This window comes from Diceros bicornis, chromosome 2 (assembly GCF_020826845.1).
Source record: "Diceros bicornis minor isolate mBicDic1 chromosome 2, mDicBic1.mat.cur, whole genome shotgun sequence".
Lineage (NCBI taxonomy): Eukaryota > Metazoa > Chordata > Mammalia > Perissodactyla > Rhinocerotidae > Diceros > Diceros bicornis.
In genome coordinates this window covers 20853890-20878270 of record NC_080741.1, presented here as the reverse complement: position 1 = coordinate 20878270, position 24381 = coordinate 20853890, and the positions used below count along the sequence as shown (strand labels likewise).

At 39.3% G+C, this 24381-nt stretch overlaps 1 protein-coding gene across 1 annotated transcript in view; it reads left to right on the top strand.

Moving 5' to 3' along the window:
• NEK11 (NIMA related kinase 11) overlaps positions 1–24381 on the top strand; it is a 226080-nt gene that overhangs the window by 32733 nt on the left and 168966 nt on the right. The window contains exons 3-4 of the mRNA XM_058553246.1: positions 9838–10003; positions 22140–22258. Coding sequence (XP_058409229.1) covers positions 9838–10003; positions 22140–22258 — 285 coding nt within the window. The remainder of the gene's footprint in view (positions 1–9837; positions 10004–22139; positions 22259–24381) is intronic.

Here is a 24381-nt window from a genome sequence, read left to right as displayed (position 1 = left end):
AATTGTGTTTTCAAATTTTTTAAAGAAATACCATGTTGGGGCCAGCCTGGTAGCATAGTGGTTAAGTTTGTGCCCTCCGCTTCGGCGGCCCGGGGTTCACAGCTTCGGATCCCGGTCGTAGACCTACGCACTGCTTGTCAAGCCATGTTGTGGTGGCGTCCCACATACAAAACAGAGGAAGACTGGCACAGATGTTAGCTCAGGGACAATCTTCCGCAAGCAAAAAGAGGAAGGTTGGCACCAGATGTTAGCTCAGGGCCAATCTTCCTCACCAAAAAAAAAAAAGGAAGAAAGAAAGAAATACCGTGTTGTCTTTAATAACGAATAATTTCTAGTCATTTATTCAAATATTTTTTCTCACTGTAGATCCATTTTTTATATAGTTCATTAGAGTTTACCTTGTCATGATATTTTGAAGGTTCATACCAATGTCCAAAAAGAAAAGAGCCAAATTATACCTTTTCCAGGATAACTTAGGAGACTTAGTACTTTCTAAGTAAATAAAACGTAGCCCCTGTTTTCAAGGGGCTTACCTTTGTTCTAATCTTGATGGACAGCACAGTTAAACCTAACATCATCCTCTGGGTTTCACCACCTTAAGTGTGTAAAAATGAGTGGAGTGTTTACCACATTCTCCACCTGTGCTCCTAATCTCTTCTTCTTTAAAAGTCTCTTCTTCCTTCTTGTAGCAAAGTGTTAGTATCAGAGTGACTTTGGCTTCCAAAACAGCTTAAACAATAAGAAAGACTTATCTCCCTAACAAGAAGTCTAGAGGGAAAGCAGATCCAGGGTTGATGAAGTCAGCAACTCACGTCACCATAAGGGACCTTGGTGCCTTCTCTCTTCCACCATTCACCTGTCATCTTAGGATGGCTTCCTTCATGGCCCCAGCTGGCTGCCAAAGTTCAGGAGTCATATGCAGATGATAACATGCAGAGTCAGATTAAAGAAGAGTTTCCTCCCATGCTTCTCTTTTTATCAATGAGGAACATCTTTCCCTGAAAACCTCCAAGAGACTTCTCGTGTCTCACAGGCCAGAATGATATCACTTGTCTAAACTAATCACTGGCAAGAGAATAGGATTACGTGATAGGCTTAGATCAATTATGATTCATCCAGGGGCTGGGGAGAGGGTCCTCCTCTCCAGAGCATATGATGGTGGAAGTGTGGGGAGATAGGTAGAAAGCCATCAGTGTCTCTTAAAATAATTAAGCCACAATAGTCAATGACTTTGCTTATCTGTATAAATAAGAAAAGTAGAATCGCCTGATCACCTGTCTGGAGGTACGTGGGAGGAGAGGGGAGAGGAGAAGCCATAACTGGTTTTGAGGAGGAAATTAGAATTGAGTCTACTACATCCCTGGTTGTAAAGAGAACTTTTAGAGTCTGTAGAAAGAAGCTCCAGAAAGCTGTCCACCCTGAAGGCAATCTCTCATTTTTTTGGCTGAAAGGAGAGGGAAGGGCAATTTGTTCTCAATGAACTCTTTCATGAGGCAGTCCCAGCAGCTTTAACAGAGGCTGCAATTTAGAAATGGGGGAGGAAATAGCCGCCTGGTAGTGAGTGCACAAATACACAAGCTTTCCTGACATGGCCAGAAGAAATACTGGCTTTTGCAGATCCCCGGTTAACTAATACTCACTCATGGATTTCTTGGCCTTGCTATAGATTCTTCAGTCAAGCCCTAGGAGAAGGGCTTTGCACAACAGAGCAGTTAGACATTTTATCTCCATGTGACCTCCAAGGAGCCCCCTGGAAAGGGCTGAATATGGTTCATCCTGAAGCCAGTTTTATTCTTGCATTGACACCGGAGAGTCTCTGTAGAGAACCTTGGACGAGCACCAGTGCTGTTGCCAGCCTTGAGACATGTGCTCAAGCCATTTCTATTTTTTTTTTTTTTTAATTTATGCAGATGGGAAAAGTCATTGAATTCACATGATTATTAGATATTTTTTATTCAGGCAATATTTGTCTTCAAACCTCCTACTCCTGAAATTTCTATTTACTCTCTTCTGTTCCTTAGAAAAAAAGGCAACTTGCATAATTTGTTATGGTGCCAGCATTGAAACACTGCATGGAAGTTGTCACCACAAATGAAAATATAATCTAGACTGGCGCCAGGGGTAGCCTATTTGCCAAACAAAAATGTCTGAAATACTTCTAACTTTATTTGTTCTTTGTTTATTATCTCTATTAGTGTTTATTGTTAATTATTTATCTTTGCTTCTTATCTGTACATAATACACCTATATGCTGCCTATGTGTTTGTAAACTAAATCAGTCTTGAAATACATAGGAAATGGAATTTATCTGTAGGTTATAATTGATTTGCAGTTTCATTATTCAGTGTTCAAGACAGTTTACTTTGTCTAGGAATCACTATAACCTAGCCATCTTCAGGAGTTCAAATAAAATAGGCCAGAATTTAAAATGCAGGAAATTTCTTTTATTTTTACTCCTGTGGAAGATGATCTTGGTGCCCTACCTGTATCCCCTGCGTGATTAATATTTCCTATGTGCAGACCCAGCCTCCAACTGCTAGTTCCTGCAGTTCTGCGCAAAGCCTCTCCCTGGCCGCTGGGGCCTGCTGTGCTCTCACAGGGTGGAAGAGTGGGTGAATTAATACTCCCAGGGAGCAGCCTGAAGCAGTGAATGAAGGGAGTTCTGGTCCTCGCCCCTTGGGCAGGGGAACTCAGAGGTGTATTCTACACTGGCTCCCAGAGTTCCTTCACATAATTAAGGCCCAAGGCGCCCACAATGGTAACTGGCTGGATAATATGTCCTTGAATGGCTTCCCTCCTTCATCTCACTTCCCAACTGCCCTCTCACTGCCCAGATTGACTACTTGCACTTGAATCCTTTTCTCAGAGTTTGCTTCCTGGGGACTCCAAACTAAGAGAGTCCTTTAGAGCAGAGCATGGCTTAATGGGAGAATTCCTCACATTTATTTTTTAAAACATTGTTATGTAAAGCTTAAATGCTTTTTTGGATGAAAATGGGGTTAGATAAATGGGTGGGGAGGAAGGAAGGAAGCAGTGGTTTGTGAACTTGCTAGTTTTACAGATCTTTTAAAAAGTACCCCTCCCTGTAACATTGTCAGTCCACATTCCATAATGTAGACTGTAGGGGTGTGTGTGTGTGTGTGTGTGTGTGTGTGTGTTACTCTAAAGAATGATATATAGATATAGAAATTCTTAAGTACTTTTCTTTTTTAAAAAGTCACATGCTTATTAACTTTCATAACCTATTCAAGTAATGCAAATACAGACATTCCTCTACTGAGTATTGATTTATACAGGGCAAATAGTAAAGAATGATAAATTCATTTCTTTCACTACTTAGGATCCACCTGGGGAAAGGCAATTCGGCATACTACAAAGTGGTTTCTGTGTGCAAAAGTGAATGTCCTGGGGCTCTAGTATAGATTTTGCCTTTTCTTCTCTTCTCAAAGAAGGTTAGGGATCCCTACCCTCCCACCCTGCTCTGTTATTGCATTTATTGTGAAGTCGTTCACTATTTTTATATTTGTTGGTCTCCCCCATGAGACTGAGCTCTCTCTGAGGCAAGAGTTTTATCTTTTTCATCTTTTTATCCCCAGCACTTGGCATTGTACTTGGCATACAGAAGGCAGTCGATAGATGGTGAAATAATAGAAGCATGGAATTTTCTATCTTATGGTATTTGGTAGTAACTGCCTGGGGCCTTGTACAGAGTCTGAAGTCGGGCTCAGCAGAAGGAGTTGCTATTTTGTTGCTGATGTCTGTCCTGGGCCCCTGTAGTTTGCCATCTCTGCACTGTACCCTGATGTCATTTGAGCCCCTGCTGTGTCCAGAAACTCTGCTACATGCTTGTGATCAGAGTGGAGAGGAAAATACCAGATGAATCGGAGTTCTAGCCCCCAAATAAGCTGGGATCAAGGATTTAATTGTTAAGAACAAAAACAGCTTATGGATTATGGTATATGATAATGGCCCATAAAATAGTTTTGTCCTTTTCTCTGACAACAGACATTAAAAATATGTTTTTGAATTGCTGAGAGAAGCAAAAACAACTGAAATAAAATAAAATTCCATCTGTAGTATACTCATCACTAACATCTACAATGTTTTTGTCAGCTACTCTTTTAGGGACCCTTAGTTCCTGGCTTTTCCATTTTTTATCAATCTGCCACTTTTTGGAATAAATATCACTCTCTGCCATTATATTTTTTAATGCCCTTTACACTTTCAAATTATATGTCTTATTAAAGAGGATAAAATAACTTTAAAAAGGAAGTTTTTCATGATCATAATATTTCTATTCGTAAATGGAGAAAAATACTGTGGCCTTGAATCCCTTAGAAGATCCTAAGATTTAAAACTCAAATAAATAATAAAAATTAACCTAAATGAGTCAAACCTAAATGAGGTTCTATTTTCATTACCCCAAGGCGTTTACAGTGATTTGTGGTAACACCGGAACATGCTTATGTGATGCGTGATTGCATTGGTCGGGGCTCCCAAGTGCAGATAAGAGCAGCTGCCCTCTGCGCAGTTTAAGTAGAAAGGGATTTGTACCAGCAACAGCTCACAGCAGCAGCGGGAGGGCTGGGGAGCAGGCTGAAGGCTAAATTTCCAGGAACATCTGGCAGACCCATGCCACTGAAGTGGCCTGCTGCCGTTGCCCTCAGGGCCACGCTATTTCTTATGACACCTGTATTAGCGAAAGGGGGCCCTGTGCTCGCCCTGTTTCTTCACGCAGCTCGCACAAGGCAAAATCTGGGGTGGGTGCAGCTGACTGGCACAACCTAAGTCACACTGACACCCCAGCTCAAGGGAAGCGGGGGATGTAGGGTTTGTTTGTTGTCTGTTTGTTTTTTGTATCTGTCTGGGGAAGACCAGACTCACAGTTCAGGAATCTACTACAATGTAGGGAGACTGTCTAAAGATGCTGGGCAGCTACGACTGACAGGTGTCTGCTGTAATAATACCCCACAAAAATAGCAGCAGGCAAATTGTGTAAACTGTTCGGCTTCTACTGTTAAAAAAATGTGTAGCTAAAAGATGGAAAAGAAATACACAAAAATGTTAATGCTGATTATCTCTGTGGTGGATTGTGGGTAATGTTTTCTTTATGTTTTGTTTTCAAAAATTTCTCTATTTCCGTGTAAATTAGAAAAGATGAGAGCTTGCCATTTAAGAAAGGATTAATTAAAATAATTGCTGCCTTGCTACATGGATGAAACTCTATCTTGAAAGTCCTGGGCAGATTAAAAAAAAGCAAACAATGAGCAAAAAATTACCCTCTTGTTTAAGGTGAGGTTAAAATCTATTTTCTATTTTCTGTGGCTTTGCCCTCAATGGGTGGCGCAGTAGCTGCTGATCACATTAGAGAGTCAGGGCGTCTTAAACCTGGAAGGCTTTAGACATTGTTTACCTTAACTTTATAGCATTCGTCTTGATTTGAAGTTTTTGAAAATACAAAACATACATATATACACACATTCATGCACACTTACCTGTTTAATATCTGTCTTCCCAGTAGACACAGGGCAGGGACCATGAATCCCCAGTGCCCTCTACACCATAGACACATAGCGGGTCCTTACTGTAGGAATGCGATGCATGATTGTTGATGGTTAAATCACAAGGGAAGGGACCGTAGGTTTCCTCCAGACTAACTGTGAAGCCTTCCAGTCCCACCTGCTGACTGGCCCTCACTGAGATGGTCGTGGCTGCCTGGGACGTCGTTCTGCTGCTTCTGCACTGCTCATTGGAGATTCTAGAGCTCTCTTAGACCCATCAGCTTACTTGCCTCTTGGAGACCTTTCTTTCCCTCCTATACTTTGCTGGACACAAGAAAATGTGAGGGTCCTGCTATTTTCCATGGCCTTCTTTGGAAAGAGAGCACAGGTCTTCTGCTCTCAGGCTCCCCTACCACCTTGGAGTTCTGTTCCTACCCCAGTCTACAGACCCGGCCTCGGGGACAGGAACTATTTTCAAGGGCTCAGTGGTACCTAATTTTCTTGCCTCCCCTTCGTCTGGTCCAGAGGGTCTCTTTCTCACCTAGGGGCAGGGAGGACACTCACCCACTGCTCAGGTGTTCCTCCAGATCTCTTCTCTTTGGCCTTGGTCTCTCCTTTGGAAAATCAAAAGCCAGGGATTTGACGCATATTCTTTGTAGTTTGTGATGCCATCTTTTTCCTGAGGCAGCATATGCTACAGGTTCAATGGGGAAAATGTGAAAGGATAGGAGGAAATTTGAGGAAAAACAGCCTTTGATTAACATCTCAAAAATATCATCTGCCCCATTTGTACAAAAGTTGGGCCAATTTTAAGGGAATGAAATTAGCTATAGTTATCCCAAATTTCCAAAGTCACTTTCCAAAGTTTGTCAGTTTACTACTGATTCTAGAAAGAATGAAGCATGCCACTTAGGAAAGAGAACAGAAAGTTTGCAAAATAAGGGAGGCTGCAGGGAGGCCTGTTTTTGCTGCTGTCATAAAGTTTCTCCCAAACAGTTGAAGTTCCGATGAAATAAATATCTGTCATGTTATTTAAGAGTGGGTGACAGGCTGAGAGTCACTGAGCAGGTGACGAGCTGTCCTTGCCTTGGTAAGTTTCCATGCTGGCTTTCGCCAATATGGATCTCATATTAAGCGATATGCAGTGAGAGTTTCCTCTGTCAGTTCAGTGACATGACTTTAGGTAAGGAAGGTAGAATGTCTCTGTGTCAGCTCGAGATGATTATGTTAGATATCACCTGTCATAATAGCCCTACCTTCATCTGCTAAGCTGTGGGCAAATGAGATTTTATGCTTTATTGTCAGGCTGCCAGATGGGGCTCAGGTAACTATATGTAAAATCTCATGCTCTGTTGCATAATAGTTGTTTGCAAGGAAAAATAAGTATCTTAAAGCTTTTTATAGCATTTGTTCCTTCACAGCAAGAGAATATTTCAAGTTTGTATAAGGCTTTATATTGTCATGCTTAACCACTGTGACTTCAACAACTGCACGTTGGCTGGGGCACAGTAAATTACTGGAAAAGCACTATGAAGATGTCATTGAGCTCTGCCTGCTGCTTCGTAATCTTCAGACGTTAAAGAAAAACATTGCTACGTATGTCATTTCAAGCTCCCTTTAGTATTCTAACAGTCTGAGATGCCACTCTTAATAACATGAGGTCATTTTTAACCAAATTCTTGATAGACCAGTCTTTCTATAGAATATGTTACCAAGCACGCATTTCTCTAGAATCCACTTTGTTATCAAGTAGGAGTCTAATAAAGTGTTTGTTACCTAACAAAACCAATGTGAAAGCGCCATTAGGGAAGGGGAACCAAATATTCCAACTTTCTAAATTGCAGTCAGAGTTCAACACACCTTTAAATGGCAGAGTGGAGCCTGTGAGGCTCCTGGTGCAGAGCCGTCCTTTCTAGTGCAGTTGGCCTGCTCTTTGGGGACACAGTCCATGCCTGCTGTGGTTGGGTTTTGCGGGTGGGACGAATTCAGAATGGGGAGACCATGAAGAACATTTAAAATGAATAAAATGTTAAAGGACTCAAGTTTTAGGAAAACTGAAATCCCGGTAATGGTCCTCTCGAAGCAGCGGGTTCTCCTTATGAGATTTTGGAGAACGGAAACTTAACACAGCTTTTATTGGTGAGGAAAAAAAGCCAAATCTTACCCAACACCAGAGTAAGGTAAGGACACTTTCTAAGTTTTTCTACTTAGGATCTCAGCTTCTAGGACAGATTGTCTAACTTAAAATTTTTATGAAATTTTTACCACTGAGAAATGGAATGGGTGAAAATGGGCCAGTTCTATGCTGACCCCAATATCAAATCTTCTAGGCCTGAGTCTGAAAGAAGAAACAAGTTCTATCTCTGGTATTGCCTGAGGAAATTACTCTTTTCCACAGTGAAACAACTAGAGGGAAAGGCTTGTTTGAATTAATGAAAAGTTTATAGTATAATCACGTTTTGAAGAATGATGGGAGCCCTCCTATCCAATGTGATTGGGGCTGGTACTTGGGTAAATAGAGGAAACAATTTTAAAATGAAATGACATAACTAAAATATTTACGTCAACTTAAAACATATCATTGTACATTTTCTCTGATTTTTTTGATGTGCCGCCAACATCTAATGTTCTCTGATTAGATGACATTTAATCTAATGTCATCTCTTTTGCATAAACTGTATCTATAATATGTTGATTAAGTTTGCCAGGTTTACCTTCTTTAAAGTGGAATGAGAATTTAGCAATCTCAATTCAGAATACTAGATTTTTACATTTTTTAACCAACGTTTAGTCTTGTCAATTACTTATTTAACAATTTTTTTTTTGCAACTTGTCTTTATCAAGTTTTTTAGTAAGCATTTGACTTCGTTTTCCTAGCAAAGATAACTCTCACACTCATCCTTCATCAATTTGTCATATTTAAGTCACAAATTTACAATAATGAGTACAACTGGCATAAACAAGTTTGGGAATAAACGCAATGACTTGGGTAAACACACATCTCAACTGGAAGGGCAGTTCATGGGCGTGCCAGAGAGTATCTACTAGCCGCAGGCATTCCCTTTGGCAGAGGCAACCTTCAGCATCTGTTAGAAAGGACTGGAGGACGCTGGTTAATCTGTGAGTCGGTTAAAGGGCCTTTAATTAAGAGAGTTTCTACTATAAATACGTTTTCATTAATATGCATGGGTAGTAACACTTAAAGAGCATTTTTGCAAAATGTTTTCTAGTACGGGTCCTGCAGAACTTGCCTTAATGAACAGCTAAAGCTCACTTATAATCAGCAGAATCTGTCTGTGCACATAATTGGTGCTCTAAAGTGCTTCTCCCTGGCAATCTAGTTTACACTGTGGTGCTATAATTGGTTTGTTTATCAGGCCATTTTTTTCTTAAATGGGAAGAGATAATGTTTTGGTCCACTCCTCAAGTTATCACAATTTTTAAATTAATAATTTGGAGATTTAATGAGCTCTTGTTCTATTTATACATGCTCAAGAACCTAAATACCTCTGTTAATGTTTTTAGATTTTTTTCTTCTCCTAAGTACTGTAGCAATCAAGTATGATATGCCAAAGATAGTTTTAAAAATAAATAGATATTGATCCTATTGCTATTAAGTTAATAGATTTGGAAAATTTTAGAGCTGAGAGACAGAAGTATGTGTGTATGTGTGTGTATAAATACACACAGAGGCAAAGAGAGAAACAGAGGCAGAGAGAAAGAGAGGGAAAGAGATAATCAGAGAGAGAATAAGACACAGAGACGGAGTGATGGATTTTATATTTATGTCATATTCACACACATGTATATGGAGATATATATATAGAGAGAGAGACAGACAGAGACAAGGTGACAGAGAGACAGAGAAATGGAGAGACACCAAGACAGGAATAGAGAGAGAAATAGAAAAGCAGACAGAAACAGAGGAAAATAGATAAGGAGAGAGAAAACACAGAGAGACAGAAAAAGACAGATAGAAACAGCCACAATGTGAGAGACAAAGAGAAATGGAGACATCTAGAGAGAGATCTGAGGTGGCAGAGGAAGAGCCACCTCAGAGATATTGCTCAAGATCAGCTCCATCCCTGCCCTGGTTGACCAAAGCTGTAGAGCCACAGGTGTGGAGGTCAGAGGCCTTGGGGTAGCCGCGTCACTGTCCGGGACAGACAGGCAGACCAGGGGAGCACCAGGAGACACAGTGTCATAACAGGCGATACCAGGCCTATGAGTAGGTCACAGCCTGGCTATTAATTAAATGGTCCTGCACCACTTATTCATGTTTATTAAATGTGTTTTTAGCTCTAAATGTATTTAAAAAAATTTTTTTTGGCTGCAGAAAGGTACTGAAGGAAATCTGTGTTGGAGAACTCAATCCAAATGAGACTGTGCAGGCCAATTTGGAGGCCCAGCTCCTTTCCAAGCTGGACCACCCAGCCATTGTCAAGTTCCATGCAAGTTTTGTGGAGCAAGATAATTTCTGCATTATCACGGAGTACTGTGAGGTGAGACTCCTCTTTTCGAAATCTTGATAAAAACCTGTTTCATACTAAAAAGCTGTCTGTAAAGAGACATTTCAAAAGTTAAATTATCAAACCACAAACTGAACTATAAAGACCTGGGATCTCATGTCTTGCAGCTAAGAATGATCATCTTTGGGTAATTGACAAACTTGTTTCTAATGAAGGGTTTCTCTCCTTTGGAAAACTCAGAATGAATATATTTTAACGAGGAATATCTGCAGAAAAATGCTTCAGTGTTTTTGGTGAGAGGGCTTCTCCCAAACCTCCTACAATGGTCCAATGCTTAGATGGACATTTAATACCGTCACAGAGGCCTGGACAGAGCAGAGGTACAACTCCTGAGTTCTAGGTTCTAGCTCCATGGCTCATTTTCCCAAAAGGGAATTTGGAAATGGAAATATGGCTCATTTTCCACGTGGAAATCCTTCATATTTATTGAATTGTGATTTATGGCTTCAGGTATTTGCAGTTTTCCCTGCCACTCCATGTTCTCTCCAAGGGATAATAGCTGTGCATTTTACTGTGTCCCAAGAGAGTATGAAGCTGCTTAGAAAGGTGCCAGAGGGGGAAATTGACAAGATGCGGCTGTAACATGGATCTGTGCATTCACTCCTGAGGGATAGGTAGAGGGGAGTCACAAGAGTTGGGTCAGCAAGAGAATACCCAAAGATGACCTTGCTCAGAAAGTATCTCCCAGAACATTCTGGGAGCTAGCATTAGCCGAATGCACCTCGGAAGAATTTGGTTCTGTTTATACTGTAGAGTGTATTTAGTTCATCACCTGGGTGTTGCTGGGGCCCAAAAGAAATGATGCTAGAGGAAAGCTGATGCTGTTCAGAGTGGAAGGCAGGCCTGTGCGGGTCAGAAACTTTGGGCAGCCAGAGGGTGGCGTGTGTTTGAGACGAAGAAAAGAAGAGGCAGGAGTAGGAGAAGCAGCTCGGAAGGAGTAGGGATGGCAACATTGTCTGCTTTACACATTAGCTAGTGAATCATCCAAAATGAAACCAACAGCCAAGTTAAAATATCTGAAAGTTTGAGATATTCCGAGTCTCAGCTATTCCTCTTCAGGGCAGCCTCCTGAGCTTAGTGCTGCTGGTGTTTCCCCATCCAGATCTTGCGCCTCCTCTGCTTGGAGGAAAGTGAGGGGAAAAAAAAAAAAATGAACCAGGACATTTGGATGTTTACTTCTCCTTCATCCAATGGATTGTTAAGAAAAATCAATAAAATGAGGAGGTGTGCAGAGTGGTGATAGTGAACAGCTACTCTGGCAGTTATGTCACTAATCCATGCACAACTACAAGTATTTACATATGTAGCTACACTACGATGCATATAATTTAATCACTTTTCTTCCTTTAGCCCCATTCAATTAATAAACTATCTTATGTGGAAAACAACTTAAGTGGAAAAAAGTGCTTTGTGACTCCTGCTGCTTTATGACTAGTACCTCTACTGCTGCTTTTGGCACACTGAATTTTCCAAAGACTCTTTCCTGGTCTTAAAATATTTTTCCCTTAATCAGTACTGTCCAATGGAACTTTCTGTGATGACGGAAATCTTCTATATTTGTTCTGTCCAATACAGTAATCACTAGTCACATGTGACTCTTTTGCACTTGATGAAGTATGGCTAGTGTGATTGAGGATCTGGATGTTACATTTTATTAATTAATTAATTAATTTATTTATTTATCTATCTATTTATTTATTTATTTGTGGGGAAGATCAGCCCTGAGCTAACATCACCCAATCCTCTGCTTTTTGCTGAGGAAGACTGGCCCTGGGCTAACGTCCATGCCCATCTTCCTCTACTTTATATGGGATGCCGCCACAGCGTGGCTTGACAAGCAGTGTGCCGGTGCGCGCCCGGGATCCGAACCTGGGCCTCCAGCAGCGGAGCGCGCACACTTAACGGCTACCACCAGGCTGGCCCCAATTTAATTTTAATTAATATAAATTTAAATAACCACGTGTAGCTAGAGGCTACCATATTGGACAGATCTAGATGATAAGCTATCTTTCTTTCCCTGCATTAATTTTTAAAATTTTTAATTTTAATGTAATTTTAATCTACCAGAAAGGTTACAAGAAAAACACAACGAACGCTCATATACACTTCATCCAGATTTGCCAATTCTTGGCATTTTTCCACACTTGCTCCATCAGTCTATTTATCTTATCTATCTATCTACATTTTTTCCTGAACCATTTGAGAGTAAATTGCAGACCTGATGCCCCTTTGTCCTAAATTCTACTGTGAGTATTTTCTAAGGCCAAGGACATTTTCTTACATAACTACAGCGCAACAATCAAAATCAGGAAGTTAACATTGATATCTTGCTAGTATATAATCCAGTGGTTCTCAAAGTATGATCCCAGACCAGCAGCATCAGCATCACTTGGGAACTTGTTAAAAATACAGACTGTCAGCCTTCACCCCAGCCACACTGATTCTGGGGGTGGGGCCCCGCAAACTGTGTTTTGACAAGCCCACCAGATGAGTCTGAAGGTGACACTGAGGTTTGAGAACCACCCATCTAATCCACAATCCGTATTCAAATTTAGCCTATTTGTCCCAATTATGTCTTTAGAAAGAACACTTCTATAAAAATGTTTTTTATCGAGTAGGATCCAATCCAGGATCATCTGCGTTAATTTTTAAACGCTGGTGTTTTCCACCGGCTGAGCTGCTCTCCCGGGAGGGGCGTTACCATGGTGACGGCCACTGGCAGGGCCCTGGGAACGGCTGCGGGGCTTCCTGGGCTCCGCGCTGCTGAGCTGTTAGGCTGCCGCTTCCTGACTCCAGAGGAATGACGTGTGCGATGGCTCAATCCTTGTTGTTAACAGATATTTCTCATCTTCAGACCCAAATTTGCTCTTAACGCCCACAAGCCTGGCATTATCCTCTTTTTATGGAGGTAAAATAATAATATTGGAAATGGCAGATGGCCAAACTTGCACCTTATAGGAAAATGCTATCACCGTTCAAGTAGCTGGACTTTTTATCTCCAGGTTTCCTCTTCCGTAATTTAATTTAGGGCCTTGGGAGATTGAAAGGTATATAAATGCATTCATGAGGCCGCTGCATCCACCACCCAACCGTTTGGACACATCACATCAGATGATGAGTGTAAAAAGCAAATAACCCAACTCTCACAACTTCTTGTCAATATCTAACCAAATTTTTGATGGAGAACGGTTCCCAAACTACCAAAGTGGCAGAATGGGTATTTCAAATATTGGCATCTTCTATTCTCCTCCACTCAGGGGAAATGGAAATGCTTGCTGTTCCCTGTCCATCCTCCACTGTTGCACACTTTTTCATCTGTGCTTGGGCCATTCCCTTTCAGAATGTCCTTTCTGCTAGCCCATATTCAAATCCTACCCATCCTCTCAGGCCAACCTGAAATGCTGCTTCCTCTACAAAGACTCTCATATCTCCTGGCTGGAAGTCACTCCTCACCTGATCCCCCCATCTCATAGCATTTTATCTTGGGTGGCATTCAGCATATTATACATAGTATAAACCATCTCTGATTCTCAACTTGTGGGATTGATCTTTTTCTTATTCATTTTTGTATCACATCATGGACCTACATAATGAACCACAAAGAAGTTAGTACTCAGGAAATTTCTTTTTTTCTGCTGATGAATTTTTCCCCTTTACTACGTGATTTCAGCTGCTTCACCTCATTTCTGTCCAACACTGATGGTAATAGATAAAATATTGGATCCTTCTGCCTGTCATATATATCAAAAGCATTGACATATGTGACAATATATGTCAAAATACCTTATTTTGCTGGTACACCTAACAATGTACTGCACCGGAGACCTGTGAGGTACTGCCTGAAGGTGTTCCATTTAGGTGAGGATAAGGCATCCCCAGAAACCTGGGCATTAAATTAGTAGACACAGTAGAGAACAGATGAGATCACATATCGTCAGGAGAGAGAGAACATATGACTATCAGGGCAAAAAGCAGCAAAGGCTAGACTTGTCTGTTTCCTGCACAATGATATTAACATAGCTAACAAAAATTATATCAATCTAATGGTAGTGCTCAACCTTGTCTGCACATGAGAATCCCCTGGAGAGCTTTCAGAAATCCTGCAGCCTGAGACCCTCCTCCGGAAAGTCTGATTTAATTGATCTGGGGTATGATGCAGGCATCAGGATTTTTGGAAGCTCTCCAGGGGATTCTCATGTGCAGCCAGTGCTGAGAACTGCAAAAAAAGGGAGAATGGTAAGTGTGAAAACAGAAAAATAGAGTCATAAAGGAAAAATTTGTCAGTGTTTATAGAGCACTGAGCAAAGGTGAGACCCAGACCTGAGAACAGGGAAGTCTGGCCCTGGTGGTGGGTGTGGTTTTCTACTCAGGCCACCTAGCTTGGTGCTATTATTCATAAAAATTACCCAGCTTGTTCTCCTTGCTCCCTGAGCAAGCTTCTGTCCTGTTTCTCCTCACCCACTGATTTAAGCATCTATCAGTGGAAGTTGCCTGGAGCAATTTTTACTGTGATGTTTCCCTAATGGTGAGTATGGATTTCCCTCATTCTTCCTACATTTACTGATTCGGATTCTCCTGAAAGGAAGAGCTGTCCCACTATTCTTTTTCTTCCATTTATGTACTTACTTATTTATTTATATCAGTATGGACTCATGGATATTTATTTTATTCTATAGGTTATAACCCAATACTGTCATTATTAATTTTATTTCTCAAATTTCTCCAGCTTCAGCTGTTGGGGCTCCTTCAGGTTGGCTCCTGTGTCCTCTTAACATGCCCCCATCCTGTTTCAAGAAGTGGATTCTTATTTACTGATTATATTTTATAAATGAGGAAATAGGACCCCAGAGAGTTGGAGTGACTTTCTGGCAATCACATGGCTGGAATGTTGAATTTTGTCCAGGGCGGGACCGGGACCAGGGGTATTGGGAAAGCTGCTCCTTTTTTTTGTCTACTTGGATTGCTCCTATTCCTCCCTCAATGTTTAACCGAGTAGAGATTGATTATTTTGTTGTCCATATCAACAATGTCAACCTCCATATCAATAGTGTTAACCAAACGTTTGAAATGATGGCCCTAAACTAAACATAGCTCACAGCCACACTAATCAAACCTGTCTATGTGAATTATGCAAAATCTAAAACTGAAACTTTCAGTTATAAGATGAAGAAGTTCTGGGCATCTAATGTACAGCATGGTGACCATGGTTCACAATACTGCACTGTACACCTGAAATTTACCATAAGGGTAAATGCTCGAGTGCTCTCACCACACACGCAAAAGGTAACCATGTGAGATATTGGATATGTCAATCAACCTGACTGTGGCGCTCATCTCACAATGCACGTGTACACCAAATTATCACATTGTACATGAAAGCTGCTTCTTTCCTTGGCTTATTCTCACTTGTGTTCTGTATCTTTATCTATCTCTATTTCTATAATACATATACATAAACACAGAAACACATCTATATCAATTGGTACATGCATACATGTTTTAATATAATGATGATATTATTAATTATTTTATTTTCTTTCAGTAGGAGACTAGATAGAGTTTGAAATAGTGGAAAGTGTGTGGACTTTGGCACCACACTGACTTCTGTTCAAATTGTGGTCCATTTCCTTGAGTGAGTTATTTCATTTCTCTGACCCCTTCCCTGATCTTAAGATAGTGTATCAACACCCATTTCATTGCTACTCCTCCCCTCAAGTAGTTTTCTAGAAAGCTAATTTTTACCCCTCTGAGTTTTTGGCTTGCAGCCTTGAGTATGAGGATTCATGCTAGAAGGAAGAAACATGAAAATTCTTAAACACTAATGGGTCTGAGAGCAACTTGCAGGCAAGTTCTTTTGAAGCATCTGTTCGTACTGTAAAAAAGAAAATCAGAAAGTTTCTCTTATGTTTCTTGTTTATGCAAAACTAATTAAACTAAGTTAGTGGGTTGAGTTTTGTAATATTGAAACTCGAGTGTGTGTCAGTAGACTCTCGCAAGTGAATTTGGCGATGACGTGCAGCCACCAGGCTTATAGCTCTCAGAGGGTCCTTATAACTTTGTACTGGATGTGTTGGGTCTACTCTTAGAGCCAAACCCTTTTCTGTACTTCGAAACCACTGCTTATAGTCCTGAAGCTATGTCTGGGGCCATCACCACCTAGGATTGGTTGCTTATGGACAAGAGACACTCCTGGGGTATTGATCATTGTGACATCGACTAGTGAACTTCTGTCTTAGTCTGTTCAGGCTGCTATAACAAAATACCATAGACTGAGTGGCTTATAAAAAACAGAAATTTATTTTTCACAGTTCTGGAGGCTGGGAAATCTAAGATCAAGGTGCCGACAGATTCAGTGTCTGATGAGAACTAATTCCTGGTTCATAGACAGCTGTCTTCTTACTGTGTCCTCACATGGGGGAAGATGGGAGGGAACTCGCGGGGTCTCTTTTATAAGGACACTAATCCTGTTCGTGAGGGCTCCACGCTTATGACCTAATCACTTCCCAAAGGCCCCACCTGCTAATACCATCACACTGGGGGTTAGGATTTCACCATATGCATTTTGGGTGGACACAAACATTCAGTCTACAGCACATCCTTCCCAGTGTGAGTTCCAGGTGTCCACACATCACGGCTGTTTTCAGTGGTCTGCATTGCTGGGATTGCTGCTGACTGAGGGAACTAAGCCTTATCTTCAGAGAGGTGGGTCCTGTCAGGGCCCTCGGGTTTTCCTGGGCAGCTCCATCCTGGAGTAGGTAGGCCTCCCTGAATTTGCTCTGTGCCAGTTCTACAGGTCTAAACTTTATTCGGTTAGGGAAGACTGTAAATAATGTCTCATGTTTTTATACACCTAACTTGATCTGTTCATGATTTTTATAAGCACCAAAATTAAAGTCATTTGATTTGTTCCATTTACTTTCTTTGTTTGAACTATGAAATATTTTAACCTTTTAACAATGAAGTTAAAAAGTAAGGCCATTGATTTTTACTTAAAATTGTTAATGTAAAAATTAAAAAGCAAAACTAATTGAATTTAAAAGAAATGTACAATGCACTAATATAAAGCAATTCGTAAACCCAGAAGAACTTATGGTATTTGGGGTATGGATTTAGCTGACATATGACTTTATATAAATTTAAGTGTTCAAAAATAGAATCAATAATCTACTTCAAATAATTTATTTTAAAAAACAACCCAGTGATTTATAGATGAGAGCATAATGTCATGTCACTTCTTAAGGTAAAAATAAGTTCTACCATTTTATCCTTATTCATGTACATTTACCTCAGCAGGAAGAACACTTGCTTTAAAAGAATTTGAAAAAAAAATTAGCAATTAAACCCGAGAATGCTCATTTATGTTGTTAGAATGTCATGATACTACATGGCATTCTTTAGTAACTATTGAGAAACTGGATTTTCTTATTTTGCTTTTAAGAGCATAATGTGGCTTGACATTCCCCCACTTTTAATGCACTGAAGTGGATTACAGTGAATTTCCAAAATTGTAAGGAAATGTCTTCAGGTTCTACAATATAATCACAGAGGACATCCTTCCCCTGCCCCCTCCACCTCCTTTTATTGGTATTCTCCTAAGTAATGTCACTGACTTTTAAAAATGTGTCATTATAAAATGATTCTTATTCAGCCCTGACTTTCCCAAGGACATTTTTTGCCTTCGGAATTTTTCAAACTATTGAACAAAATGTTTCCATTGATGGGTGAAGTACTAAGTATATGGCCCTTTTGTATTATCATCTATCAGCGCTTTCTTAAAGTGCAGTCCATGGACCACCTGTCCCAGAATCACTTAGGATGCTTGGTAAAAAATATAGATTCCTTGGTTCTCTCCAGATTTATTGAATCAGAGTCTACATTGATATGGCCCAGGAATATGCGTTTTAAACAAGTAACTTGGATGATTCTGATGAATGCTAAAATTTGAAGTCCACTGAAAGGCTATATTAGAAACTTATTTAAAGGAGATGTAGAGTGTGAGAGAACATCATTTTAAGATGTCAACACGGTGAATTAATAAAGGGTAGCTTTTTCATTTTAAAATGAAGAAGTAGGGCGGAATGATTTTTCAAGCTCCTTCCAGCCCCCACATCCTGAGATTATTTTGTCCTTTGTATATGCTCTCTACATTGCAGGTCTGTTGTATTCAGGCTTCTGAAGAGGCTCTTCTTTAGCCTTTTAAACTGGTTGTAAGTGCTTCTATTGACAACTTAAGAAAACATGGATTAATTCTTTTTAATCAAATCGTTTTAGGATTTAAAACTTTTTAATAGCAATCAAAGATGGAGTTTAGACACTGTATTTGGGTTGTTCTTCATTCCTTCAAGGTCTTGGCATTTCAAAGTCAATCTAATGTTGGCTAACTGGGATGGAGAGAGGAGATAGCATAATCCATCAAATGGTACATTTCGGCTTATAGATTTTCAAAACCTTAAAAGTTAACATTAAGGCTTTCATTGCAACTTTCGAGGGGGGATATTAGTGAGGGAAAACATTTTCTGTCAGCAGTATAGACTTAGGGCAACGTTTATTGGTTCAAGTTAAAGTCAATACTCTTTTCATTAAAGTTTTTTTTAGCAATAAAAGTCATCATTAAATATTTCTCAAAGACAAAGTTAAGAAAACAGAATGTGCCTACAGATAGTGTAATAAGAACTTCTTAAACCACGGTGTGACATTTCATCAAAAACATTTGATTTTTACTTGGAAGATGGTTTAAAGAATAAAAGTAATAAATGCTTTATATATTGCTGAGTTAAAATCAGACTGCTTCACAAAAAATTATATTTCTTTTTTTGTCATATAAAAGCATAATTTGTTGTCTTGATCTGTGAGTGACTTGTCTACCTTAATTAAATCCTAAGAAAATAATCTACAGACTGTTTATTAAAGAACAAAGTAAATACAAAACAAATAGTTTTTCTTGGAGATAAACATGCAAAATGAAAACTGTAGAAGGAGTAACTTGAGGAGGGTGAGACCCACCTCTCTGGTTAATTTAATCTTTCGGCGTTCTGTCTTCTTGTTGATTGAACATGTCCCCTGCTTAATACAAAGAACAAGTATGTTTCTTCTTCTTACGGTTCTACCCAGAGAGCAAGGGGGAGTTTGTGTACCTCCTTGTGACATTTCCCTTTGAGACCTACTATCGAAGGCCCTATTTTTTTTTCAATAGTCTAAATATATGTTTATTTAGTCACAGGAAATCGTGCACACACAATATCAATGCAGGAAACAGACAAGCAACTTCTACTCACTACTTGAGGAGAGAGCATGATGAGGTAATTGTCAGACTGACAATAAATGTCACCCAGGGAGTGTGCTCCCATTATGACAAGATAATTCACAGAGGCAATAGTTTTGCTCCCTCACAGAGAAAATATACCAAATCTGATGCAAAATGTGTCAAAATTTATGTTTCTTCAACTAACAGTTTAACAATGACTATAGGAAATGAAAAGCAGCATTACAGTTTGGGGATAAATTCCTAAAAGGAATGCTATTTTAAGACACAGAGAAATTTCTCCAAATTTCAGTATTATTATAATTGGGGCAGACAATTACATATGCAAAGGCTGTTTTCATAGGGACAACTGTACTTATGTATGACCTTCCTCAAGTGAGAAGCATTGGATTGAAGCAAGTAACTTCACTGATATTTCTTTAAGGCAAGTTTTGTTTTTTCTTTTTCTTTTCATTTCGTTTCTTCTTCCCTCCCTTCCTCCCTCCATCCTCTTTCCCCCTTCCCTCCTTCCTTTCTCCCTCGCTCTTCCCTTCCTTCCTCCGGTCATCCTTCTTTCTCTCTCTCTCTTTCTTTCTTTCTGTTACTCCTCATCTGAAACTATTCAGGAAGGAGATGGCAACATGTACATAATTATCTTTCTGCCACTGGAGATGTTTTATCATATTCAGAGAATCTAAATGGGGTATTGAAAGGAGATCTTGTTTTTTGTTTTAAAATTTTTTTCTTTTTCGTGTGAGAGAAAGGTTTGCTAGAGTCCTCATGAATAGAAAAGGTAAACTGGGATTGGAAAAATATATACATTTACAGCTTACCTTTCATCTGAAGGGCTTTCGTGTCTGCTTCACAGGATGTTATAATAATCTATTGTCAAAAAATGTTTTTTGCAACTTATGGAAACATTATGACAGTACAGCTTGTATGATCCAACAGAACTTTGATAAACTCTAGGATTAAAAAGAGAGGTAATATAAAGGCAGGTTTGGAGAATGAGAAGGAAATGATGGTCTTTTTGACAAGGAGTCAAATATTTGATTCACTGTGTTTTTGAATTTCAGCAAGCCTTGATCTCCTTGGCTCAGAAAATCTAGCAGGAAATTGATTTTCAGTGAGGGAGCAAGTTGAAGATTTGATATGCCACTTTTGACTTGTCATGCCCTGTGTGGAAGGAGAGAATATGCTAGGCAAATATTTGCACATTTCCCTGGAAGGAAATAAAAAATGCATTACAAGTGAGTTAGTCAGTTGACCTCATGTTGTTTGAGTAGAAGTGACTTCTCCTTGATTATTTCACTGCCTGTAAATGCTTTTCCTTTGCATTGAACGATGATGACTCTGTTGGGAATAGTCTGTGAGCAGCTTAATATCTGGTTCTCATGCTCCTTATGGATGTAGCAAGTTCCTCCCCTCTTCATGGGCCTGTGTTGTTGGAATCCTGCAAAGACCAAACAGTTGCATTTAACCCATCCTTTTCTTCAAAGGAACGGTTCTTGAATTGTTGCTAATTTTTCAGTGTTTTAAGATAAAAGAGATCAGGTATAGGGGTTGTCTAAGAGAATTTAGCATTTTGTGTTTTCATTTCTATGGTAATTGAAATACATTAATATAAGCATAATCAGAAAGGATCTTATATCAAATACTGCCCACAATTTTAGATGTTTGTCTTTTTGATCATGATTGCTTTTAGGCACCAAGTATTATTCTTTTACCTTTCACCCGTGAGTGGGAGGACAGAGACTGACTAAATGCTTGAGTGGTGTGTTTGGAGCCCACATAAATCAACAGTTGCTGTATTCCTGATAGGTTTGCTGTAGTTAAATAGAGAAAAGGAGAGTTAAGTCATCCCAAGGCACATGTTAATGTGGGCATGCCAAACCAACAAGAATCTATACTTTAGCAGCCAGCATCATATGCACAATGTAAGCACTGATTTAGTTTCACCAAAACATCATCATTTTATATTAAATTAATATCATGAATTTGAATTTTATTGGCTTTATAGTTTTAATTTGTATACATGTTAGGGTTCTATAGTTATATAAAACTCTAAGCATAAGGAAAGTTATTCCTAGTTTTGTATAGGTACTTATGTGGGTAAATATGTAATGTAATGTAATGTAATAAATATAACTTTTTAGGTAATATTTAGGTAATGTAATAAAAATAAAAACACTTTAAAAAGGTTTTCTCCTTGAGTGATGTTAAAGATAATCACAGCCAGACATTACTTAAAGCAGTGAAAACAGTTTATTCAGTAACTACTGACAGTAGGGGAAAGAGCAGAGCTCCATTCTGATATGTGCAGAAGTGACTGGACAATTTAAAGGGAGAATGAGGGGGAATGGTATGGGCCTGAGCAGAGTCAGGGAAGCGAAAAATTGTAAAGGGTAGAAGGGGATTGGTCCATGTGTATCTGGGTTTGCTAGCTGGCGCTTATAGAAGTTAGGCTCCTGCCCTCCCACAGAGACTGAGAGACAGGGGCTCTCTCTTGAGGTGTGGGCTGGAACAAACAGTACCTTCTTTTGGCAGCCTTGAGTTTTCTCAGGCAGGCACTTTAAGGGAGACTGGGATCATCCTAGGGATGTGGCCTGGAGCTGTTAGAAATATGTTAGTATTTGTTCAAGTCTTTATAGGCCAAGGTTGAGGCGTAGTCGAGAAGAGGGCTCCGAGGAGCCTGGCTCGAGTTTCATCAAGGAGAGAATCTTTGTCAGTGATAGTTACAGAGTGGCAGTATGCCCTCATTTTCTTATGATAAACAGTGACTGCTGTGTATTAACTGTTGTCGAGAGAGGTTGATTTTAACATCTGATAACTGAAAAAAACATGAAGAATTATTCTATTTTGTTTCAGGGCCGAGATCTGGACTGTAAAATTCAGGAATATAAAGAAGCTGGGAAAACCTTTCCTGAAAGTCAAATAATAGAATGGTTTATCCAGCTGTTGCTAGGAGTTGACTACATGCATGAAAGGTATGTTCATTTGTTACTGAGAGCCAGGATTTTTTTAACAGTCATGTCTGAACTTGAAAAATGAATTTTGGGGAGTAGAATTGAAAGGAAGCAGGTCCAAAAGGTAAATGACTATAACTAAATATCTACAATGCTTTTCTATGAGGAAATTGTTGAATGATTATATCTAGAAGATTTACTTAAATAGCTTTTTTTCTTGTTGTTCTAGAAATCAAGTTGGCCTTGCATACAAGACAGAAACTTGTATTAAACACATTCCCCTACATCTGATCATATTCTGTGAGTCACAAGCTGTTCTCAGATACCTTTAGCATGCTGTGGATTTATTATATCTTACAGCAGGCTTGAGCTATAAATATCCTGGCATGCTACAAATGAATTGTGTGGTCACCTTGGAAGTGTGTCGTGCACATTTAGCCGTGTTCACATCCCAAGATGAGTTGAGTAATTGAGGCAGAAGATATTCTTTGGCCTCAGAGTGATAAGTACTCAAAGCAAAAGTCAGTTTTGACATGAAATATCTGATAAAGAAAGTCAAAGTATGTTTTATGAGTTCAATTGCCTATAATTTTCATTTACAGACTCTGCCTCAAAAATATATTTTAAAACTTTTTACTATTTTTTTGGAAGGTCAAAAGTAAGAAGTTTTAGATGTTGAATGTTTCATAGACCCATAAAATAGTATGAATGCATTTGAAAAGATGAACATACATAGACAAATGAAAGTAGATACTATGAGATGTCCATATTAGCTTTCAACTTAGGAGTGGACAGAACATGTGGTAATATTCTTCTAGAACATAAGTGGAAATTTATAGAGTATGCCAAGGTCTGGCTATCCATGGATGTCAGATAGCTTAAGTGTGTCATCTATGGTTTCTGATTACATAAAACTTAATTAGATTATTCTGTACTTTGCCATGTATCTTCTGAAACACATGCTCAATGATAGAGATAGCCACTGACTTATTGACAACTCATAACAATCTTTTGAATGATGTCAAACTATCCTAAGAGAAAATGATAAAAGAATATCAAATAATCTTTTAATAAACTAACCAAAGCTGCTGAATGTAGGACATCTGTGTATATAGTTAGATTGGTATTTATTTTCTTTACTATTCCGTGGAATATTTATTAGCCCCAAGGAAAACAACACATATGAAGATACCAGCTTTGGTGTTCTATGTGCAAAATATAAAACTGAAATCTGGTTGATTTAGGAACCCAAATATTTTTTATATGCTTGGGTCTGCTTACTAATAGTTAAAATAAATGAGTTTAAAATAATCCCTCAAAGAAAGGATTTAATTTTTTTTCCTTTTTTAGTGAGGAAAATTGGCCCTGAGCTAACATCTGTGCCAGTCTTCCTCTTTTTTTGTACGTGGGAGGCTGCCACAGCATGGCTTGATGAGCGGTGTGTAGATCTGTGCCCATGATCCGAACTCATGAACTCTGGGTTGCCAAAGCAGAGTGTGTGAACCCAACCACTACACTACTGGGCTGGCCCCACAGATTTAAATTTTTTTCAAATCCTGCAACATTCCAAGAAAGTCATTAAATGGAGCTAAATGTTTGTATATTTGTGGATCTGTGGATCTGTGGATCTGAAATACCATCCGCTGTGATTCAGATAATAAATGATGGTGCTTCTTATTCATTATGTTATTATAACAAATTGTTGTAAAGTTTTTCTGTATAGACAGAGAAATTTCAATTTTATATTTAAATTCATTTATTCATTTATTCAGTAGTAGTAACTTAAAAATAAGGCCCAACTTCAAAGAGCTGTTAGTAAACTAGCAGAGATAAAACATGTATCCAAATAACTATAAATCGTGTAGCATGGTGGATATACAGGATTCGGAGTCTCTATTATGTACTGTATTATGGCCCTGGACAAGCTGCTTAACCTCTCTGAGCCTTTGTTTCCTCATCTGTAAAATAGGGATAATAATGGGACTCTCCCTGCTTACTTAGTCAGCCCTGGTGGTCTAGTGGTTAAGACTCAGAGCTCTCACTGCCGTGGCCTGGGTTTGTTTCCCAGTCAGAGAACCACACAGCCCATTTGTCAGTTATCATACTGTGGTGGCCGTGTGTTGCTGTGATGCTGAAAGCTTTGC